The sequence below is a fragment of the Ictidomys tridecemlineatus genome, chromosome 1 (genome assembly GCF_052094955.1).
Source record: "Ictidomys tridecemlineatus isolate mIctTri1 chromosome 1, mIctTri1.hap1, whole genome shotgun sequence".
In the NCBI taxonomy this organism is placed as follows: Eukaryota; Metazoa; Chordata; class Mammalia; order Rodentia; family Sciuridae; genus Ictidomys; species Ictidomys tridecemlineatus.
In genome coordinates this window covers 17,876,718-17,900,659 of record NC_135477.1, presented here as the reverse complement: position 1 = coordinate 17,900,659, position 23,942 = coordinate 17,876,718, and the positions used below count along the sequence as shown (strand labels likewise).

The 23,942-nt window shown below is 50.3% G+C and overlaps 1 protein-coding gene and 1 long non-coding RNA gene across 3 annotated transcripts in view; one reads left to right on the top strand and one right to left on the bottom strand.

Moving 5' to 3' along the window:
* Positions 1–16,884, top strand: part of Rbm20 (RNA binding motif protein 20) — a 180,961-nt gene extending 164,077 nt beyond the window's left edge. For both annotated transcript variants that reach the window (XM_078050317.1, XM_005320667.3), the window contains 4 exons: positions 886–1,549; positions 3,028–3,162; positions 9,800–9,921; positions 13,818–16,884. In XM_078050317.1, coding sequence (XP_077906443.1) covers positions 886–1,549; positions 3,028–3,162; positions 9,800–9,921; positions 13,818–13,928 — 1,032 coding nt within the window. In that variant the 3' untranslated portion in view covers positions 13,929–16,884. The remainder of the gene's footprint in view (positions 1–885; positions 1,550–3,027; positions 3,163–9,799; positions 9,922–13,817) is intronic.
* LOC144377964 (uncharacterized) lies at positions 200–5,568 on the bottom strand. Its single transcript, XR_013439316.1, has 2 exons — positions 2,644–5,568; positions 200–367 (listed from the first exon to the last, which is right to left on the bottom strand). It is a non-coding gene; the product is annotated as an uncharacterized LOC144377964 (long non-coding RNA).
* Positions 16,885–23,942: the final 7,058 nt, after the last annotated feature.

Genomic DNA, 23,942 nt, shown 5'->3' with positions numbered 1-23,942 from the left:
TTGCTGGGCCCCGCCTCACTCTCCAGTGACTTGGCTGCGCACCCGAGAGAGAACATGCCCCCCCCCAAAGACTCGGCTCCAGAGCCAGTCTCTCCAAATAAGCAGGTCCCTCGGGAGACAGGGAGACGGTGCTTCGGTACTCGAGCTGGGGTCCTGACCTCCGCAGACCCAGACCTGGGGAATAGCAAGGCACCGACTGTGCTTGTGATGGTTATTTTATTTAATTAAAAAGGTAAAAACATTTACAGTCCTCCTGGGCTGGGGCTCCCCCCGGCAGGTGGGGGGAGAGTTCTTGGAACATGGCTGGCTTTGTACCTTCCTGGTCAGGAACAGCTGATCTCCCAAATCCATCTGCTGAGTCCATGAGCTGCAAGGAACACCAGGGGGAAAACCTTAGGAGGGGTTGAGGGTGAGGGTGGAAGTTGCTGTGGCTCTGGAGATTTTGGCCTTCCTGGGAGAGGCTGCTCAGAGGAATTGTGTGAGGGACTATGCCACAGTGACCTTTAATGGTGTCCCCATGGACAAGGAGTTGGCTCCAGCAAGCAGTTCGCGTGTATGATGTATTCATTCATTGGGAACCTGTTTATCGAGCATCTATTATGTACTAGGGATTGAAATTCTTGGTCTCATTTTTCCACATGGTAGCATGATTAAGCATGAAGCATCTGTTCTAAATCCTGTGCCATTTTGAGTCTCATCCTCAGCCTGTGTCAGTGATGTGAGACTTGAGCGGCTCACGGCTTCCAATGACCTAGTAATTGTTCTCAGGTAGAAGAAAGAAGGCTGAGGACCTTTCTGGTGTGAGGGGTCCTTATGGCCAAGGTTGGTGTCCCCTGGTTGGATGCCTCCGCCGCTCTCTGACCTCCGTTCTACATTCTTACACAGGAGCAAGATTGGGAGAGTGGAAGTGAGGCCGAGGGGGAGAACTGGTACCCCACGAATATGGAGGAGCTCGTCACAGTGGACGAGGTGGGGGAAGAAGAAGATTTCATCATGGAGCCAGACATCCCAGAACTGGAAGAAATTATGCCGATGGACCAGAAAGACAAAATCTGCCCTGAAATCTGTCCCTGTGTGACGACCACCTTGGACCTGGACTTGGCCGAGGACTTGACCGGGGAGGAAGTCAAGACCGTAGGGAACGGGGCTGCAGAGATCAGCCTCAAGCTGCCCAGACAACTGCCCTCGGCTCCCACGAGCTGTCCCAGTGACACGGACGTGGAGATGCCTGGCCTAAATCTGGACGCTGAGCGGAAGCCAGCTGAACGCGAGACAGGCCTCTCACTGGAGGATTCAGATTGCTACGAGAAGGAGGCAAAGGGAGCGCAGAGCTCAGATGTTTGTCCGGCCTCTACTACAGCCCAGCAAATGTCTTCCCCCCAGCCAGCCGAGGAGAGGGCCCGACAGCAGAGCCCATTTCTTGATGACGGCAAGGCCAGGGGGACCCCCGAAGATGGGGCTGGTGAAGGCAGCCCCCTGGAGGAGAAAGCCAGCCCCACTCCTGAAACCGACCTCCAAGGCCAGCCTTGCCCAGGAGTGTTGACCGAGGGTAACTACCTCCCCTTTCTCACGGGCGGTGGGGTGGATCCGACCCTGGCTCCCCTCGAGAAGGATGGGCATGTGCAGGCTGGAGCAGAACCAAGGGAGCTTTCGACTTGCCTTGAAGCCGGTGCAGAAAGTCATTTACTAACGGAAGCCAAACCGTAAAGAGCCTAGTAACACTCTTAAGAGCTTTGGGGCAAAGGGTGTAAAGGAAATCAGATAGGAGGCGGCCTGTGCTTGGAGAAGCAAACTCAGACAGGCTGGACCACTCTGCCTTTACGGGAGCCCAGATGGGTTTGGACAACTAAAATTAGCTTGAATTCTGAGCAGAATGAGTTTGGGTTCCTTGGGATCAGCCAGCTGCTCCTGCCTGCATGTGGGGGACCCCTGGCTGTTTTTTCTGTGATGGGCAAGGGAGTGTGGCAGGAGAGAAGGGACAGGGAAGGAACAGGGCCTGGCCAAGGGTATGGCTTGCTCTGCTTCTTACTATCTCAGGTCCGTTTTTCTCCAGGGTCTGACAGGGATACAAGATTCGTCCCAGGAACGACTCCGCCTCCACCGGAGGTGATGTTGTGTCTATGCTGGGCACTGTGACATCATGAAATGGAGAGTTTAAAATAGGCTAAGCCCTGGCTTCTCTGCCAAGTGGAAACCGAGATCCATCAAGGGCTCTGCGGGGGAGGGAGGGAGGGAGGGAGGGAGAGTAGCCCTGAAAAGTCTCATAGTGAAAATAACTAGAGATTCATTTTACAGAAAGCTCATGGCGTCACGGAGGTTGAAGTCAGGGTCACAACACGCAGAGGAAAGGCTGAAAACTAAACATTGCAACCCAGACCCTGTGGGTGGCCCAAGCTGTAGGGGACCTGGGGGGGTGGGACTGTTCCTCTGTGTCAAGCTGACCTGAGCTGCTTTTCACCTGCTGGGATCCGAGTCTCCATGGAAACTCTGCCACTGAGCTGCCTGTTTGTTGCTAGAGGAACCAGGAGGCCCAGACTGACTAGAGAGGCAGGAATAAAGGGGTGCCGACAGTTTCAGCTGTCCAGTGGAACCCCTTTTATTCTGCAGCCTAGGTCTCCACATGTTAGAGGTTTATTAGCTTACCCCGTCACGGCTGCTTCGGAAGCCTGGGGTGAGAATGGCCTTCCCTGTTGTCCCAGCCTCCCTGGATGTCAACACAATTGCCCTTCAACAATTCCTGTGCCTGCAGAGATGGAGCGATACTGATTTGGGGGACACTGGGAGGGGTGGGGTGGGGATCATCCCAGCTGAAGGCCTCAGCAGCCCATCCCCCCAGGACGAGCCTGAAGACTTGCCAAGCAGTCCTGTGTGTGGAGTTCTTCTGGCGGTGGAAACGCTCTTAATTATAGCGCTTTGGTTCTAATTAGCAGTCATCAGCCCAGCCTCATGTGATTAAGCAGTCCAAGGGACAATTCCCAATCACACAGTTGCAAGGGACAGAATTACAGGGACTCTCATGTTTTGCAGAAAACCCCAGGTATGTGGACGTGAAATCACGAGACCTGAGATCACCAGACTACTCTGAGGTGGAGCTGAAAGAGCCCCTGCTCCTGCCTTCCTGGGAGCCGGAGGATGTGTTCAGTGAACTCAGCATTCCTCTGGGTAGGTGAAATGCAGTCTTTCCTGAAATGCGACTCCAGGAAGTGACAGTTCCCTGTCTACCACCACCACCACCACCCCCCCACAGGGCTTTCTGTCATTTTGTCCTTGCTGTTTTTTTTTTTTTTTAATGTCTGATGCCAAGCCCAGATGGGCAAAATGCTCCTTTAAGGTCTCTTGCAATTTCAGATGCCCGCAGTAGACCAGATACTCCACGGGACCAGGCCTGGACAGCACTGTTCTCCCTGTCAGAGAATGCTCTATTCTTGACCTCCAGAGAGGCTAAATCCAGCCCCTGTTCAGGCAGGGAATAGAGGCCCAGCGGCCTCCACATAATCAACAGAAATGAAACTCCTCTGCGGCTATCTTCTCCTTGTCCCTGACCTTCCCAGAACACTGCTACAGTTTTTCTCTTTGAAGGACCAGCCTGTCTGAGGCATTCAGTGACGCTGACTAGACTGTGACTGGGGCAGAGTAGACGGTTGATAACGGAGCTTTGAACACAAAGAGGTCTAGGTCATTGTCCTTCCTGTTCCATTTATGGGTGACGGTGACGGTGTGCCTTCAGAAAAGTCATACCCTCCTGAGCCTGAGTTTTCTCACCTGTAACATGGAATCGGACCTGATCAGTGATTTTTCAAGGGTGGAAATGGGGACAGGGCAGGAGGAAGTGTGATAGTACCACCTAGGACACTTTTTTTTTTAAAAGGGAGAATTAGGCAGCGTCTCAGGATAAGAGGAACGGGACTTTTAAAAAGTTCCCTGGGCCAAGCACGGTGGGGGTGCACACTGGTAATCCTAGTAACTTGGGAGGCGAAGGCAGGAGGATCACAAGTTGGAGTCCAGCCTCTGCAAGTCAGCAAGAAGCTGTCTCAAAATAATCAATAAAAAGGGCTGGGGACTCTGTGGTAGAGTGCCCCTGGGTTCAATCCACATCGGGGAGAAAAAAATAAAGAGGAAAGAAAGAAAAAGAAAGTTCCCTGAGTTCCCTGATGCCACCGTGACTCGCTCCAGCCTCATCATCTTTGAGTCTTTGCATGGACTCTGGCAGGCTGGAAGGCAGCCCACGGAGGAACAGCAGTTCTTGGAGGAAGAGCTTGGGGAGATGTCAGTGGGAAAGCATCACAAGGAAGCTCCGTGAGCCAATGGCATCCGTGACCACAGGGCCCCACCCGGGGAGGGCTCATCTGGGTGGGGGCTCACCCCTTCCATCCAAGTTTCTCCTTTTTTTTTTTTCTTCTCCTTTAAAAAGAAACAAAAGAGCTGTCACTGATTCTTTCTGCCAAGTGTACTGTACACTCATGAAGAATTAGATTTTTCTTTTTTCTTTTTTTTTTTTTAAGGGATTAATTTGTAGCACAGCGTCTCCCAAGGCAGAAACTAAAAAAAAGAAAGAAAGAAATGAATCACGATGCTCCTAGATATTTTAAACTTGGACAAACCATTGCCAAGCCTGCCTCTCAGAGGCCTCAGTCCACTCAGCCATTCAGTCAGTCCACACTGGACACCCCGACACTGTACCGGGCACTGTGGGGCAACCCACCGAGGGTGTACCCCAAGTCTTATGTCATCCAAGAACTTGAAATTCAATTGACGCAAGCAAAAATTTAAAGGTAAATTCTGCTACCTTGAAATTCATCTTCGTATTATTGTGTTTCATTATAGAAATTGTGAAAGATTATTGAAACACATTCGAACACTGAGAACCACATGAAGTCAGTGTTCAATAGCTCATCTCCCCAGCCTCTCCCCAGCCTGCAGGCAGCCACTGTCAGGCCCACGGAGAGTTTTTCTCGCACCAAAATAGGATCATGCTATTCACATCATGTTCCACGATTTGCTGTCTTCACTGAACAGTGGGTCTCAGAGATCTCTGTTTCAGTTCACAGAGAACTCATGCTTTTTAACGGCTGCAAATATTCCATCTTAAAAACCCGTGCCGCAAATTAATTGATTCTTTCCTCCACTGATGAGTGTTTAGGTCGTCTTCCATGGTTTTTTTTTTTTTTTCTTTTCATGATGAAATGCTGTCATCGCTGTTTTTATTGTCATTGCTCACCCTATAGACAGCGTTCCAATCCTTGGCATGTACTATTTCTCTTAAACTGTTCACAGCACCCGTGAAGCAGGTGATGTCTTTATCCCTGCTTTACAGTTCAGGAACCTGGGATGCAGACTCACAAAACTAACGATTGGCAAAGACTGGAGTCAGGATTCAAATTCTAGAACCACGTTCTCACTCCGTCCCTGTTGCCCTCCAGATGTGCTTGTTCAGTCACCTTTGAATGGCTGCCAGCACTGCTGTGGGACTGGGTGCTAGCAGCGGGCAGGGAGCTGTGGGCCATCTGTATTTGCATTTAAAATTTTTATAATTGTTACAAAATTGCACTTCAAAAAGATGATATCAGTTTTCACTCACTTGAAGGAGAGTTCCTATTCCCCACCTCCTTGCCGACTTTGGTGTTTTTAGCTTGCAGCCTGTTAAAGGAAAATGATATCCCATTTTTAAAAATTGTTATATTGAGGTATAATTGACATACAATGGAGTGCACATATTTAAAGGTGCAGTGTGATGGGTTTTGACACGTATATGTACCTGTGAGACCATCATCACAATCAAGGTACTGGACATGTTCATCACCCCCAAATTTCCTGAGACTCCCTGTAATCCCTCCCTCCCCCACCTCAATCCCCAGGTAGCTACTGATCTGCTTTCTGACACTAAATATTTGTTTGCATTTTCTAGAGTTTTATATAAAGGAAACCCTATAGTACATAAATTGTGGGTTTGCCCAACTGCTTTTATTTCCCCTAATAAGAAGATACATCTGTGGGGAGGAGTGGATTGATAGTTTGTATCTTTTTGTTGTTGAGGAAAACTGCCTTCCGGATGTGGATACATCACATTCTGTTGATTCATTTACTTAGTTTGGGTTGTTTTTCCGCTTTAGACAGATTGTCTTCAGTAAGCTTAGAGGCCCCATAGCTCATTAGAACCGACATGATTCTATTTTTCTGTGATTAAGAGGTGAGAAAACTGAAGTCTGGAGACTTTCTCAAGTTCATACAGCAAAGTTCAACTTCAAACTCAGGATGTCTGCTCTCTGACCACCCTGCCCTCCTGTCCTCCAAAGGGGCAAGTGTTATCGCTAACATATAGGTTCAGAATCATTTCAGGCAACAACAGTGCAGTGTTCAAAAGGCAGTTTCTGTGCAGAAGTTAAGAGCACAGACTGTGGCGTCCGGTTCCCAGGGTTCAGATCCTGCTTCTTCCACCTAATGGCTGAGTGACAAAGAGTAACTCATTTCACCTCCGCTTGGGTTTCTTCCCCTATAAATCACAGTAATAGAAACCTGCCACATAGAGTTATTTTGAGGACTGAAGGAACGGATCCGCGTGAGGGCTTGGTGCCTGCCAGTAGGAGGTACTTACTAAGGGTTATCTATTGTGACTGTTTATTCATGAAATAGTCTTTGAGACCTACTCTGCTTCCTACCTACTGGGGTTGTGAACCCTTCGCCCTCCAAGACTGGTCCCTGCTTGCAGAGAGATTTCCAGGGAGGTGACATTATTTTCAGATTTTGGCTCTGAGAAGAGTAGGGAGGTAAAATGAGGGGTGCCAAGGACTAGGCACCCCACTGGGAGGAAAGGGAGGTCAGTCCTGTTGCCAGACGCTGGGGCAGGCGTGGCTGGGGCGGGAGCTGCTCATGTGATTGAGGCTGGCTCTGTGTGACCCCAGGCAGCCCGAGCCTGCCAAGGCCTGCTCTTCCCAGGACCCAACAGCACTGCGGATAAAGAGTGAGCTTCCCCTCCCGCACACCAGGCTTGCTAGGACGGCAGAGTCATAATTACCCTGCCAGGAGCTATTATTAGAAGGCAAAGGCAGCTTTAATGATCGTACTTAACAGAGGCTGAAAACTGGGAGGACTAAGTGACTCCAGAGCATGTTGGGGCCACAGGCGTGGTTTCTGGAGTGCTGGCCACTCCGTGATCCCACATTCTAGAGGCCCCTTGAAGCAGTGGTATGGCCACATGGTGCCTGCATCATTCCCACTTAGTCTGAGTGGACCACCAGTCTTTGGGGGATTCTCCCGCCCTAGCTTCTCTTTCCCTGTCCTTGGACTGTGATCCAACCCACTGGGCGGGGCCAGAGAAGAAAGTTGATACAAACTGTAGATCCAGTTCTCTAGGTGGCTTTGGGGAAGGGTGGGGGCAGGCAAGAGGGCCAGTAATTAGGCACTTGGCTTCTGTGAAGAAATATTTAACAAACGAATACAGGAAAACTGACAGGTGCTTCCCATGGCATCATATGTGGTCTGATTATTCCTATTTTACAGATAAGGAAACCAAGCCCAGAGAGGTTAATTAATGTGCCCAAGGTCACACAGCGTAGGTAAAAGAGCTAGGCTTACCTGACTCTAAATGCCATATTTTCTCCACTCTACTGTGGTGTCTTCCAAGTCTCCCCTCGCCCGCCTTTTGGCAACGGAAGCCTTTGTTGAAGTGAAATCTCACCCAGAACCCCATAGATGATAGCTGCGCTGCTCAGATTACAAGGCACAGCAGCTGCCAGCTCAGTTCTTGCTTCAGGCTCTGTGGGAACTCCTGAGGCAGCTGCACCCCTTCTGGGGGTCCCAAGACAGGGACTGAGAGGCTTGGCCAGGGCCTGCAGTGGAAACTCCAGGGCTCTCTTCCAGGCCACCCTGTTGGCCTGCAGGGTCTGGTGTGGGACAGAGGATGGGACTGATCAAAGCCCTCTGTCCACGGATTGTGTGGGCCCCGAGGAGCAGCCAGCCCAAGACTGTTGTAGGTGGCCCTGGGGGAAGGAGGTGGGCCTTGCCGAAAGCTCTTCCCCAGCAACAGCAGGAGCTTATTTGTGGGGTGAGGGGACAACTGGCCCGGGAAAGGCCACATGTCCATCTTCTGCAGTCAGGGGTTGGGGGAAGGAGAAGGGGAAGGAATAGGGCTGAATAGCCCCCTCTGGGCAGCTGGACCTGAGGGTCACCTGCTCACTACTGCTGTCGACTCGGAGGGCCCTGCTGGCCAGCTCCGTGGCAGTGAGAGAAAACCCAGGGCCCAAACCACAGCGCAGTCATGGTCAAGGCAGGCCGCGGGCAGCCAGGGGCCTCCTGGGTTCTCTCCCTCTCTCCTCTTCTCTGTCAGGGCTGTCCCTTAGCACTAATAAGTGGCTCTATTGAGAAGGAAAAGTTCTAATTACAAGTCCAGGCTGCTTCTCTAGGACAGGGTCTCCTAGGCACTTAGCTCAGAGGAGGAAAGTGGGGGGGCGGGCTGGGGTTGGGTCAGGAGTAGACTCAGGGCCCTCATCAGTGGGAGCTTGTCCTGTCCCTCCCTGTAAGGAGAAGCTGTGTTCCTCTCTCCTTCTGCCCAGCATGCCTGATCTCTCGGCTCTGCCTGCCTTAGCAGAGGGGCCGTGGTATCTGCTCACACATAGAGCACGTCCCCCAACCCCCAGGTGGGACCCGAGGGCCTGAGCCTGAGCCCCTCTGGTCTAGTTCCCTGGGGTCCTGCTTGTCACAGTCCTTACACCTGCTGTCTTGATGGAGCTTCTGCAGCACAGGGAACAGGGCGTGTGTTCTTCTGACCCTGATTTTCAGGAGAGGAGACTGGGCCCCGGGTTCAGCTAACTTGTCCCAGTTTGCATAGACTCTTGGCCTCTGGCCTGGCCCCTCTCAGCCCTGGGCTCACTCCATTCCCCTGTCCAAGTCTTCAGGAGGGAAGCCATGGCCTCCATACACCTTCACAGAAGCTGGACTAGCCACCGTGGCTTCAAAAATGAATCCTTTGACTGTGACCCTGTCACTTCACGGTGGTTGGGGTGTGTGTGTGTGGGGGGGGTGTCTTTTGTATCAAAAAGCCTCTCAGAATTCCAGGACTTATATTTTTAAAAATCACAAAGGAAATGCTGTTAACTGATGGATCAGATGTAAAGATGGGAGGAAGGTAGTAAAATGGGTAAGATACACTTGTCGGCGAAAAAGGGAGGATGCAGGATTGCATGTAGGGTATGATTAAAACTGCAAAAAAAAAAGTAAGTAAGTAAATAAGTAAAAGGCTCTACGTGGAGATAAGTCACATGAAACGAAACTGGGTTGGAGTGATTTGGAGTGATCTTTTTTTTCTCTTCACTTTTAATTATTTAAGCATTTTTCTTTAATGAACATTTTTTTCTGAAATAAACAAAATGGAGAGAATTTTTTTCAGAATCCTGGTCACAATAGCTTCAGAGAAGGGTATAGTGTGGAGAAATGAAATCCCAAAGCAATGAAATATCAGAAACGTCCTTCCTCCATCTTTCCCTGAAAGCAAGTTGGTGGAGGAGAGTCTTCCTGGCCTCCCAGAGGCAAGATGCAGAGCGTGTGATTGCTGAGCCCTCGCCACCTCAGGTGGAGCACAGCCCTTACCTCCACAGCCACCTGTGAAGGAAGCAGGGGCTGGCCTCTTTGTGACTGTTTTGCAAATGAGGCGACTGAGGTAAGGCTTGGAGAAGCCAGGGAACCAGCCAAAGTCAACAGCAAGTGAGGTGGAGCTCTGTGCTCTGGATTTCTCTGGTGGCTCACTGGACCACGGGGCCTCCCACCACTTTCCTAACACCTGCCTGTCCTCCCCATCCTCCCTCAGGTGTGGAGTTTGTGGTTCCCAGGACGGGATTTTATTGCAAGCTGTGTGGGCTGTTCTACACAAGCGAGGAGGCGGCGAAGGTGAGCCACTGTCGCAGCGCTGTCCACTACAGGAACTTACAGGTAACCAGCAGCCTTCCTTGCTCAGCACTCTCTGGGATTCCCCATTCTCTGTGCTCAGGCCAGGCTTCCAGAGTCTCCGGCCTTGCTTGCCTCTGACTGTCGCTCCCACCCACGAGGCATACCCAAGACACAGAGACTTTCGTTCCCCAGGCAGGCCCTTCAGGTCTGCTTCCGTGGGTTTCTATGTCCTCCTCCCATGTGGATCACCTCTGACTACACCAGGCCATGCCACCCGGTGGCTCTCAGAGCATCCGTCTCACCTTTAGTACTTACATCTTTCGTTTGGGCCTGCTTTTTAAATATCTGCCTCCGCAGCTAGACAGAATAGCTTGAGTCTCCTGGCCCAAGGCTGGGGCTGACCTCTTCCCACCAGACCTGGTGGTTCTAGCTACACCTGGACTGACCATAAGGTGTCCTAAAATCAATGAACTATGGTGGTATGTTTCTGTTTCTCTTCCACTGTGCAGGTAGCCCTCTTTGCTAGAATGAAAAACATGATTGTGTTCCAGTTAATGTCCATCCAGATAGCCAGTAATTATTACAGGCAGATTATGTACCTGACACTGGAGATACAGCCACAAAAACAGAAAAATCCCTGTCCTCAAGGGGCTTCCATTTTAGTGTAGGAGACAAACAATAAATTAAAATAAATATGGATATAGTATATGAAAAGATTACATATGAAAATATACTATATACCATATTTCATCCAATTTCATCTGCCATCATTTGTGAGACACTGTTTTTGTTTATGTGTGTGGTACTAGGAGTTGAACACAGGGCCTCGAGCATACCAAGCACACACTTTACATCCTCAGCCCCAAGACACCACTTTTTGATATCAACTAGAAAATGCTATACTTCGATTTCAACAGTAAGACTCCATCAACTGTAAAAGGCATTGTGATTTCAGAGATGTTAGCGTATTTTTGAAAATCAATGAACCATGGTAGTGTGTTCTATAATGTAGACCTACCTAATATAGATTATGTTTGAATGGGGATTTCATGATTAACTTCTGGTGCAGGCTAGGTTTTAGCAACTGAACAGACAGGTATGAACATCTCAAGGAACTTTCCATTTTTACTATAAGCAGCAAGTTGTGGTTTACTCTACAAGCTCAGCTCAAAAAGTCCCCATAGTATCTGTGCCCTAATTCCAAGCCCCGTAGCATCTGCACCCTAATTGCAAACCAAGCATTACTATTTCAGTTGTACTTCACCAGGGATGAGAACGGGAATTTCCTGGACAATATTTTTGAAAGTACATGTACTAGGTCAGATATTGAGTAGAGTTGAGGGCAGGGAATGGACAGGAATATATAATTTGAGAAATTTCCCCAGACAATTGGAATATGCATCCTGTGTTAAGAAACTCAGCTGGGCATGGTGATGCATGCCTGTAATCCCAGAAAATCAGGAGCCTGAGGCAGGAGGATGGAAAGTTAGAGGCCAGTCTCAGCCACTTAGACCCTCAGCAACTTAGCAAGACCCTGTCTCAAAATTAAGGAAAAAAAAGGACTAGGGTTGTAGTTCAGGTAAGGTGCCCTTGGGTTCAATCCCTAGTACCAAAAAATAAAAAGATTTAAAAAAAAACAAACCCTCAGATGTGGGTTGACGCTCATTTTATAACAAGGATACAGGCTCAAAGAGAAGCCTATGATTTGTCAAAGGCCAGGCAGATAGTAAGTAACTGGGCCTAGATTGCCTGATTCTTAGTCACTTTCCTCTTTTTACTGTATTAACTGGGCTTGCAAATAGAGACATGTAACTTCACGGCCTGAGTCAGCATTTGTAAATCACTATCGTTGGCTGTGCCCAAACTCAGCCACTTAAGCCTCTTGATTTCCCTCTGGAGAGCAGAGCAGCTGCTCTGACCAAGGCAGCCACAGGTCCCACCTCTCCTGGGAGGCAGGGGGATAAAGCCTGAGTTGGCCAGAGAAGGGGGTTCACACTGGGATCCACGGAGCCAACTGAGGACAGTCATCCAGTCTGAAGATATCATTGCCCTCTTCCCAACACAATGAGACCTGTGAAATGGCAGGGCTGGAAGGGTCCTGGAGATCATCTGGTCCTGGTTTTTCCCAAACCTTAGTCTGTGTCCCAGCTAGCATCTTTAAAAAGTGCATCTCCTTGGACCTCCCTGCCACCTGCCTTCTCATTGCCTCTAGGCTGGGCTCAAGAATTTGCATTTTAAACAATCTTTCCAGCAAGTTCTGATACCTTGATGGGAGGATCTCTTATTTTATCCTGCATTCCCAGACACCAAGCAGTTCAAGGTCATTGTCATTTGGAGAGTTCAGATTTGCCAGGGCCTATTTTTGTTTTGTTGTTTTGTTTTTGTTGTTTGTTTTGTTTTGTTTGCAGGGCAGTAGACCATGCTGTGTTCTGGGCCTCTGTGCCAAACCCCAGGCAGACTCCCCTCCCTTAGCTAGCCAGAACCACTTCTGTGGTCCCCAGCCGCCCGGTGCAGTCATTGGCTAAGCCCCTCCTGCAGACCAACCACAGTTCAGGTTTCCTTGGAGCATCTGTCAGGAGCTGGAAGCCTCCACCGGAGTCCTCCCGGGTAGGGTTTCTGTCAGTGGCCTTTATAGAATGTCTCTGTGCGTACAGCTCCACCTGTCCCACTCCAAATTACACGTGTGAATAGTGAAGAATTCAGACCCAAGCAGCAGGTGCTGGCTGACACCTAAGTCAGGCAACTTGTAAAGTTAACACCCATCAGGAGGCCTTGAGGTAGGGCCGGATCACGCTTGGAGCAGAGAGCAGCAGGAAGGAGCCTCCATGCCCTCCGAGGTCCCCCTGCTATGCCCCACTCCTGGCACTGAGAGAATCCACCCAGAGGGATGTGGAACGGCAGGTGGAGGCTGCCCTCGACAGAAAGTGGACATGGGCGCAGCTCCAGGACCTGTAGAGGAGCAGGCCCATACTCGTTGCACTCCATTGGCCACCTCCCCTTCCTGGCTGAGGCAGGGGAGAAACCAGGCTCCCCAGCAGCAACCAGGCCCACAGACACCTGCAGTGGCCTCTGTCCCTGTCAGGCTGCACCCACCTCCAAAAGCCACAGTCTCATCCCAGGGGGAGGGGGGAGGAAAAACTATTGCTTCCACTGAACAGATTAGGAACTTGAGGCTGAGAGAAGATGAGGGACTTCCCCAAATCATTAGCACCCCTAATGAGAAAGATTGATATTCCTGAGCGCTCACTCTGCACCTGGCACCATGCCAAATGCTTTGTGTTGCCTCTCATGGACTTCCCAGCAGTCCTGAGCCAGGTCCCCACTGTTACCTTCACTTCACACATGTCAGGGCTATTCAGTCACTTGCCTGCTGAGAGCCAGGATTTGAACGTAGGTCACCAGATGGCAGAGCCTTTAACATTTAACCTCTGTGCTGGACCAACCCTTTCTGACCCCTAGTCTAGAGCTCTTTCCAAAATCCTTGTTGTGCCCTGACACAGTCAGAGGACCCGGCTGGCCTCTCCTAGTCCTGTGTCTCTGCATGGACTCCAGAACCAGCAAACCCAGCTGGTTCTTGGTGCTTGGCCAGAGCATTAGCTGTGAGCACTTTGTGAGCCATGGAGGCAACCCCCAGCCGCAGAGCAGACAGGCCCATTTCAATCCATCATGGACCTCCAGGAGTGTGTGTAACCAGGCAGGTAGAAAGAGCTTGGCGCCAGATCAGGGTGGCAGTGGTTTGTATCTACACTCTGTACTTTTTCCACGAGAGATTCATATTGTTTGTAAACTAACATAACAGGGTCCTGTAGCCCCACAAGTAACTGGCAACAGGAGAGGGTGGTCCACCCACTGGGCCCAGGCACGGCCCTTCCTCTCCTCCCTCCTCAGGTCACCACTGACATCTCCCTGCCTCTTTTGTCCCTCTTTCCTCATCACAGAAATACTTGTCGCAGTTGGCAGAGGAGGGCCTGAAGGAGACAGAGGAGGCAGGCAGCCCCAGGCCTGAGGACAGCGGAATCGTGCCGCACTTTGAAAGGAAGAGGCTCTGATGTTGCTGCTGCTGCTGCTGCTGGAAGGTAGAAGAGGAGGCCTGCAGAGGCTGGGCCTCCCGGACAGGACTAAAGCAGAGAGGAAGAAAAACTAGGCAGTGCACGCTGCCTGAGACTCATTAAAAACCCCTAAAGTGTCTCCATGAGCCAAGGCACCCTCAACTCTTTCCCTCTGAACCCCAGTTTCTCTCTCACAATCGTCCAGTTTGCTTTTCTCTCTTCCTCTTGCTCCCTCCTCCATCTCCTTCCTCCTGTGCCAAGAATCATTTCCTTTTCATAAAATCCAACTTCTCAGGGATTTTCAGAGTGTTTAAATTCTTGATAGGATATAACAGGTCAGGCCAGACTGAGTCATGCAAGGAAGAGGTTTAATGGAAACCCTGGGTCAGGAGAGTTCTTTCTGGGAATCTGCAGCAGGAGTCTCAGCCTGGCACCTCTGTGTCCTTTGGGTGCCCTGTGTGGGGGAGCCCAGGCCTGAGAGGAGCCACTAGAGAGAATCAGTTGACAGCAGCAGAGAGTGGCTTCATTAACTGCTCCTTTTGGCTGAACCCCACTTTTTTGAAAAGTCCCTATTATAAATAGCTCTTTCTCCTCGCAGTTATTCTAGAAATCCACCAGATTGAAATGCCTTAAAGTAAAATCAGCTTGATTTTATGAAGATAAGAGCCCTGCATGGTTGAAGCTCTGATAAATTCTGAAGTCATATCCTACCTCTCAATTTCAGAGATCGTCAGGATTTGTTCTATTCTGGACAGTGATTCTGGTATAGATTCATTCTTCACTAAAAACGAGGACAGGAGTGTCTTTTCCCTCCAGCCAGAACAGCAAACTGATGTGGGCTCTGGTTGAACGCTGGCCTCTGCCATGCGGAATTGGCAGGAGAGATGCCCAAACCAGGAACCGGCATCTGTCCTTGACTCACCCTGGGTGCCTGCCCTCAGGGGGTCCAGGGACCTCACAAGTGGGCAGGTTTTAAAATGGTCCCTCTGTGGCGGGGAGCTAAGAGAAGACCACAGGACTGAAGAGTGGCTTGAGGTTTGCCAGGTATTTGTAGGTGGGTCCTTTCCAGCTGGGCAGAAGATGGAGTGCTGCTCCGGGCTGACCAGATGTGCAGACTCGGATGTCAAAACGTTACGAAGAACAGAAGAGCCCTTATTCCCAATGGGGTCAGTGCCAATGGCCCCAAATGGGATGCAGGGTCTCAGCCTGATATTCCAGTGGAAGGATTTAGGACAAACTGCTGGAAGAAATGAGGCTCTGCTAAGGCTACGGATGGAACCCGGGAAGAAGAGAGCCAGTGCCCTTTCCAGGAGATGAGTTGCTCCCCTGAAGGCACCTCCATGGCTTAGTGCCCTAGGAGGGGACAAGGAAGATGGATGTCTGTCCCCTGGGAGCTTCCTGTTATTTCTGTTCCTCCATGTGGGCAGGTAGACTGCGCAGGGATTATGTGGGGTTTATTTCCCCCTTATTCTGCACCTTCTGTCTTCTGCACTAATGCAAGAAAGGTGGAAAGATGATCTAGTTCAACGCTGACATGTGACCAATGAGGAAACCGAGGTACAGAAGAAACGAATGTAGAAATGGAAGCCAATCACAGGTAAACCTTGAGGCACGTAGTCCCTGAGTGAAGAGAGAAGAGTGAGGGCACTTACCAGAGGAAAAGAGACCAGTTTGGACAGGAGTGGCAAGGAGAGGTTGGAAGAAACAAGAAACCAGAGCCCAGCAGCAGGCCTAGGAGGCCTCAGGAAGGTTGGCATCTCAAATCAAAAAGACCCCAAAGGCTGTGGCTCAGACCAGACTGTCCCCCTGGCTCACCCCACAGGTTTTAATCCAGCATTCTGAACACCAGCCATTTCTCAGAAAACTGTTGATCCTGTGTGTCTTTATTCCCACTGAAGAGGGTTCTGGGAGCAGCAGTTTGGCCCCTTCACTGAATCTTGCTGGGAAGAGCCTACCTCCTCCATCACAGGCTCGAGCTGAGCATTGTTATTAGAGGAACTGGATGCTTTATCCCCAGAAAGCAGGAGCAGACCTCATTAAATCCCCTGGCCCTCCACCCCTGCAGTGTCCCTGTGGAAATCCCTGTGGTAGGTCCCCATACAATGCAATGGCTCCCTTTGTGGTAGACTGACCTTCATATTGGAAAGTTGGGGACAATCCCCGAGAGAGAGAGAGAGAGAGAGAGAGAGAGAGAGAGAGAGAGAGAGAGAGAGAGAGAGAGAGAGGAGAGTCTGTCTCTGCATTCAATTAGAACCTTCAGTTTAAAATCATCTGAGATCCTGTACTTGTATGTGTGTATACACACACACACACACACACACACACACACACGTATTTATTTCTATTTATTTTTATACAGTTCCATTGGGATGGCCCGTCACAGACCCTATAATTTGCACTTTTTATTCCTATGTATGTCACATACAATGCAGTATATGAAAGGCAGCCAGGAAAATAATGATTTCTTTTGTAAAGCATTTCTTCAGTGTTTTTGTCAACCATTTTAAAGTGTCTCCCCAAAAGGGTGGCTCAAAAGAGGTTGCTACCTTGAGCAACAGATTCATTTGTGCCTTGGGTTAATACAACCGAAGACCTGGGTCATTATCTTTTCACTGTTAACACCTGGAATAAAATACATTCAGAGAATACTCCCAAAGGATTTGGTGAACTTGATGTTGGTGTGAGCAGCAGCTGTTAATATCAGGGTTTCCCATTCTTGGACAGTCCGAGGTAGTGATCTGTTAGATTATACTTGAACTGGACCAGAGTTTGTTTTGTGAGTTGATGAGAAAAAAGAAAAACACTAGTTAATTTAAGTTTGAACTTGTAAAGTACTGAAATTTGTTGAGTGTCTTATAAATTATCACCATTTTTCCTGATTTGTATAACTGACTGCAACGTGTTTGTTTTTACAAAAGGGGGGAAAGATTTTTAATAAAGAGAATTTGAAAGCTTATGTGAGTGGCCATATGTCATGCAGGGGTCCTTCAGCATTTGGCTGTGGATAGCTTACTCAGCTCAAAGGTTGGGATCTGGTCCCTCTCTGATTCATGAATATTTAAAGTCTTGAACAAAAAGAACAAACAGCTTCCATTTAGACTTCTGGTTAGGAAACCAGAGAGAATAAGAGATTCTCAGGGGCGAGGCTCTGGGGAATGAGCCTGAAGAAGCGAGAGGCTGCTGTCCCTTTTAGAGCTCAGGCGAACAATCTCTTGGCCTCTTACAAACCCCTAGCTTTGCTCCCCAGTGCACCCCAGCCTTCCGGTGACTGAACCCAGCTGTCCTGCCCAATAATCAGGCCATCTCTGGTAGTTACATGCACCATGAAAATGAAGATCTGATGGCCAGTACTGTAGTGGACATAGCAGGCCAAACAGAGGCCATATCCAGCCACTGTTAGCCCCGTGACTTTCTAAGTCCTGCTTCCTTAAGTGCATAAAAGGCAATGACATTACTCCCCTCCAAGGTTAGATAGTTAGTGTGAGAGCATTTGATACCCTGTAAAGCACCAAATCTCATCTGCCTTTGCAACCTGTGCTCTGTACATCAACCCTCCACATTTCAGGAGTTCTTAAGTTCTTTCTCAACCATTTCATTTCTCTCTCTCTCTCTCTCTCTCTCTCTCTCTCTCTCTCTCTCTGTCTGTCTGTCTCTCTCTCTCTCTCTCTCTCTCTCTGTACCAGGGATTGAACTCAGGGGCACCCAACCACTGAGCCACATTCCCAGCCCTATTTTGTATTTTATTTAGAGACAGGGTCTCACTGAGTTGCTTAGCACCTCGCTTTTGCTGAGGCTGGCTTTAAACTCAGGATCCTCCTGCCTTAGCCTCTCAAGCCACTAGGATTATAGGCATGCACCACCGTGCCAAGCTCAACCATTTCTTTCAGCAAAATAAGGCCAATCTGATGGGCTCCGTTGGCCAGTCCTTCAAATGACCTAGATCCTTCTCTAGGCCTTTCCCTGAGTGCCCCTGAGTTCCTAGGAAGGGGCTGGGCAGATGGACCCAGAGGGCAGAGTGGGGCTTACTGTAATTGTTGAGAGCAGATTGCTGACCTGAAGAAAGTTCCTGTTGAACCTGTTGCTCCACCCCCACCCCTGCCTCATCTCCACCCCATGGCCACCATCCTCTGGCAGAGCTCATCCCTCCAGTTCTCAGCCAAAGAAGCATTCTTCCCTGCAGCTGCTGTCTGCCCCTTAGCTGGCAGAAGTAGGGAATGGGCCTAGAGCTCACTCTGCTGCCCTAAGTTTGGGCTCCAGGACGCCCCCAGTGCCTCATTGATGCCTGTTTGTTTTTCTAGGTGGTACAATTCTGGAGAGCACCAGCCACACTGGACTCTAGCAATAATGGCCACTGGAGTTGAGCAGTGTGGAGGCCCTGCCTGCACCCCTCCCCGAGTTGAAGTCGTTCCCCATCCCTGGGTGTTCCTGTCTGCTCTCTGATCCTGTGGGCCCTACAGCGTGGTTCTGAGCCAGGCCCCTGGGGTGAAGCCCTGACACAACCCCCTCTCCCTGTTTCCACACCTCCCCCCGGAAGTCAGCTCCAGACTGCCCCTGCCTCTGTCATGGCCTAGACACTGGAATTGCTGCTTACCGTGCCCCACTAGGTCAGGCCACTTGAATGCAAACCTTGGCCCTATCTGGCTCGAGACCTGTTACCTTTCGAATAATAATAGCAAATATAGACTCTCCTCCTAGGTAGTGGTAGGAATCTGGGCTCATGCTTTAGAATCACCTGGGAAATGTGCTAGAAATACAGATTCCTAGCCCTCTTCTGTGAAGATTCTGGTCATGGGAAGGGCCCAGATGTGTGCATTTTAGCAGGGCTTTGGGGTGATTCAGTGCAGGTAGAGTTCTCTGATCACACTGTGAACAATGCTACCCTAGATGTCAAGCAGGGATTTCCCCAGAAGCTCCTAGAATAGAAGGGGCATTTATTTTACTGGTTGAGGGGTGCAGGAGACCATATGAATGGAGACCATTCAAGGTTGAGGGAATTCTAGTATAAAAAAGGCTTGATACAGTGGGTGTAGGGGTAGAAAAAGGAGATCAGCCAGCCTTTGGCAGATGGAGATGGTGGGAGCTGGCAGAGAAGGAGGGGATGGTCATGAGACTGGGTTTGGGGCACGAGGCAGGATGTTTTTAGTTATTGCTCTTAGGAAAAGTCAGTCTTCAGTGCACCCTTTGTCTGTGTTAATTACTGAAAGCATGGAGGTCCTTAGGAAGACTCCTGGAGATCTGATGGGATCTCTGCCTCTGCAGACAGAGAGAACTGCTCAGAGCCTACAGTCCTCTGGGGAGACTGCAGTGACAGGAAACAGTAGCATGGCCAGAGCCATGTCACTGCATCACGGGACCTTAAGTTTCACTTGCATTTTTCTTTCCTGCCATCCATGAGCTACTATGAGGACCAGCATTAGCCCTGCTGATTGGGCCCGTCCATGTACCATACCCAGTGTGTACTCTGCAGGGACAGTCTCCCTTGAGCTCTTGGCAATGCCAAGAGGCAGGTGCTGCTATTCTTCCCATTTCAGAGCAGAGGAAATTGAGGCTCAGAGAGAGACGGAGTGGTTTGCAAAGGGTCAGACAGGCCATAAGCAGCAGAGTTGGATTCAAACCCAAGTCTATGCCCAGAGCAGTAATGCATGCCTATAATCTTAACAGCTCAGGAGGTTGAGGCAGGAGGATCACAAATTCAAGGCTGTCCTTGGCAATTTAGTGAGACCCTATCCCCAAATAAAGCATATTAAAACAAGGTAGGGGGCTAGGGATATAGCTCAGTGGTAGAACACCCTTGGGTTTAACTCCCAGTACAGCAAAGAAAAACGAAAAACCCAGGTGTACTCAACAACTCAAACCATGCTGTCCACCACTATTCTCACCTGCCTGTCTAGGCCAGGGGCTTTCCTTTGTTCCTGCATCTCCCAACAGCCACTAACCTCCGGGTGTACCAAGAGCATCCTAATTTAGCTGTACTTCAAAGAACCTGTGACAGACATCATACTTATTAAATTCTAGAAACTGATCTCCCCAATACCTTCTCTCCCAAGAAAGTAGATGGAGAAAGCCCTTCAACCACAAGAAAAATAAGAAAAAATACCAAAGGGGAACAAAGAAACACTGTTCCTTCTTACTCTTACTCTGAAGATTATGCCTGGGGAGCAGGGTACCTGGGGAAAAGAGGAAGGAGGGACCCCAGGGACTGCTCAACTTCCTCCTGCTTTTGGTAGGGGAAAAAAGGAAAGCACTCTGATGTCTGCTCTCTGAGGATTTGGGGGTAGAGGGGTGTGATCAAAAGGGGATTTCCCAAAAACCCCAGAATGCCAGCTAGTAGTTTTCACTTTTGACCTTCCTGTGTGAAACTTGATTTTTTTTTTTACCTGCCATCTCTTCCTTACAAGGAAATGAGATGATAAAGCAGATTAAGCTAACAGAAAACTTTTAGATAAGACTGGAAGAAGTTTGGAGGTGGCAAGTATGTCATCTCCATGGGCAGATAGAATAGTGACAAGTAGGTACCCCCGATGTGAGCTTCCTGGAGCCAAGGCAAAAAGAGGAAGCCTGCCCTCTCTCGTGGCTCTCTTGTTAGAATGAAGTAGCATTCCAGTTTATCTGAGGAGATTGTTCTTCCCGACTCTATGTTCTAGAAGAATTTTGTGGGATGGTATACGATATGGGCAGAGGTACTGAGACACTAATGATTTGAAAGAATCCTTAGGCAGCTGACAGTCCAACTTTGGAGAAAAGCACAGTGGAGATGCCTGGCGGGGAGGGGAGGGAATTGGGATGGTTCCTTGTCTGTGGGAGGAGGTGGCTGATGTCAGGGTAACACCTCTCAGTGTCCAAAGCCCATCTGAGAGTCTATACCGAGTTTGTGTGCTTGCTTGTCTTGTTCTCGACCCCCTTTTCAAATCTCTCCTGTTGATTGACTAAACTTCTAGGAACCAATGTCCTTAGAATGAGGGTGAGGCTACTGTATCCCCCCACCCCGGACTGCCCTATCCTGCCATACCAGAGAGCTCAGTTAGGGGAGCGGGTGCAAGGGGAAGGGACCCTGCCTATCTATGTCCTGGGGAAAAAAATTCTCTAGCATTTACTCTTGGGTCCCCTCCCCGCCACACCGCAGCTGCGAAGGATGACAGCAGCCAAGAGGGAACCTAGCCTGTCTGAAAAGTTCTGCCTCCCCCAGGCCAGCCTGGGAACTGCCTCTCACACCTGGCTGATAAGGTGTGCCAGGGGGAGGAGATACGCAGCGGGCAACCCTGTTTTCCCACGAGGCCTCTCCTCCTTTCTGTCTGCGAGCCTAGGAAGGAGAGAGCTTTCTGGCTTAGGCATCGGTCACTGCAGGCAATCAGGACCCTGGAGTTCCTGGGACAAATGTACCATGAACTCTCTCTGACACAGGGGCAATATCTACCTCCAGCCACCTCAGTCTTCCTATCTGCACATTCGATAAGTGTTCTGTGCTTGCCTGAGGTTGTTGGAGCTGAAGAAACACAGCAGAGGAGACTCACTGTCCGTCACAAGTAGAGCTGGGATGGTCACTACCCTGAGCTCTCTATAACCCCAGTAATATGGGCCGCAGTGTGTGGGGAACATGGTCCTTATGACCATCCTCCCACCCTCAACTGGAGTCTGCCATCAGGAGCACTCAAATGGCTCTGTGGAGCAGGCTTAGGCGGGGGCTGCTCTCTCCATCTCGGCCTCATATGCCTTAGGTTGGCTGTCAGCACTCCCATCTCCACCCCCCTCCCTGCCAGTCTCTGTCTGTGGCTCAGCTCTGCTCATGTTTCCTGGTCCCCAAACAGGCCCTTTCTCAGTTCCTTGGTTTTGCATGTGGGTTTCCCACTGCTTGGAATGTCCTTCCCCTTTCTCACTACTTGCAAACTATGACTTAGTGTTCTATAACGCTACCTTCTTTATGAAGTCTTCCTTGACCTTCTGTGGCCTCCTCCAGTTGTTCCTGCTCTCCGCTGTGTCCTGGGGCCCTCTGTACCCCTTCCATGGACATGCGCACAGAGGCTCCTATTTTATAGCTCTTATCATGTTGCCTTATGGTCTGTTTACAGGTTTGCCTCATTCAGCAATCACTGAGTCCACAAGGGCAGGGAGTGTGTCCTGCTTCCCTGTGCTCACCACAGGGCCAGGAGCAGTGAATGTTAGTTGAAGAACTGAACAGTCCCCTCACCCATCCTTGGGACTGGCTGGAGTAACAGGATCCTGAGTCCCAGGTCTCCGCCCAGTCACCAGGTACCATGAGGACTGACCCAGCTGGTGGGTTGCAGGAGCTGGAGCAGTCCAGGGAGCAGGGCCACCCCACTACCTCCTATCTTGCCCCTGCCTATCTCTGCCTCCCATGTGTCCCCCAACCCAGTGTTGGAAATTGGCTCATTCATTTGGCTTCAAACTCGGCCTTTTAATAGTTAGATTCTTCTGCAGCCACAGAGCTGGGCTTCCCCTGTAGGCCTCATCTCTCTGTACCCCCAGAGGCATCCCTCCCCCAAGCCAGTCTGTCCTCACTCGGCATCCTCACCTAGCCAGGCCCACCCAGTTCTCCAGGACCTTCCCAGGCAGAGCTGGGAACAAAGTAGGTTTATGACAGTTGTGTCAACACTTGGTTGACGGCCTTGGTTCACCCTGCACCTTGGAAACCACACCTGCCTCCCTGATGCCCACACAGACCCAGGGGCTGCAGGAAGGCTCCTGGCATCCTCTTCTAGAATCTAGAAGGCACTGGGGAGGGAAGAGGGGATTGGACCACTAAGTGGATGAGCCCTGGAAGAGAGAGACCTTGGTCGAGATTGATTGGTCTGGCCAGGTGATTAATAATTAAATCTAACCTATTCCCAGCATCACACAGCCTGCAGCCAGAGATCAGTAGAGAGCAGAGGCCAAAAAGGAGCCTCCAAAGCTCAGAAGGGCCCAGATTTGAAAGTCAAAAGGGAAATAGGACTCTAAGACTCAGGGTCTTCTCCCCCTCTACCTTAGCTCTACAAATACTCCCAAAGAAAGCCTCTCCCCATTTTTCCCAGAGGTTCTGATCTCTGAGCTGCCTTGGGTGGTTTCTATGGTGCAGCCAGAGTTGGTGGGTCTGCTCTGGGTTAGGATTTGCAGATAAGACAGGACTTCTGCAGCACCTGGGTTGACGCAGGATTCCCTTCTGAGCTGCTGAGCACAGCCACACCCCTTCTTTATACTCACACCACCCAGCATCTAGCAGAAGGGCAGGGCACACTCAGTGTGCCTTGTACTGGATTCTTTCCTGATGCTGGCACAGGAACTACGTTCACCTTAGAGTGGTGGGAGCTGGTCAGCCAGGCTGTAGCCCACTCACATCATCAGGGCCTCCAAAGTTCTCCTAAAGGTCCTTCTCCAGTCACAAGACCCCTGAGATCCCAGCTGGCCCCTGGACACCTTGGAAGTTGAGGACCCAAACTCCAGGTGCAGCTAGGTGACAGATTGGGGCTCCCTCTCTTACCTCCTCTACAGACTGCTCCTCTCCGCTTTTCCCTTATCTTTTCACATCCTGGGGAAGCATGATCTCCCCAGAGGCCACATTCCTGCCTTCTTTCCCTCCTTCCAGCTCCAAGTGCCCCTAGAGTTACAAGGCTTCTTCCTCCAGGGGAGGCCACTCTTTTCACATGTTGTCTGCCTTTTGTGACTAGATTTATTTGGGGGAGTAGGGATAGAGTGAGGCTCAGCTCCTCTGGTGCCCTGGCCTCAAGCCAGCCAAGCTAACAAGGCCCTTCTGCTCTGGGACAAGACCACCCCCCTCCTTCAAGCTCTGGGCAGCCATTTTTCCCATTTGGGCCAGCCTGGCCAGAGCAGAGGAGTCAGGTTTCCATCCTGCCTCTTCCTCTGATTTGCTGGGAAACCCGATGCTGCCACCTCCCTCTCGGTTTCCTGGGCATCTTCATCCCTGGAAAAGAGGCAGTCATCCTGGCCCTGCCTTCCTCCCTTCTGGTGTGATATGAGGGAGCAGAGAAAGGCTGTGGCCTATGTTTAAGCACATGCACC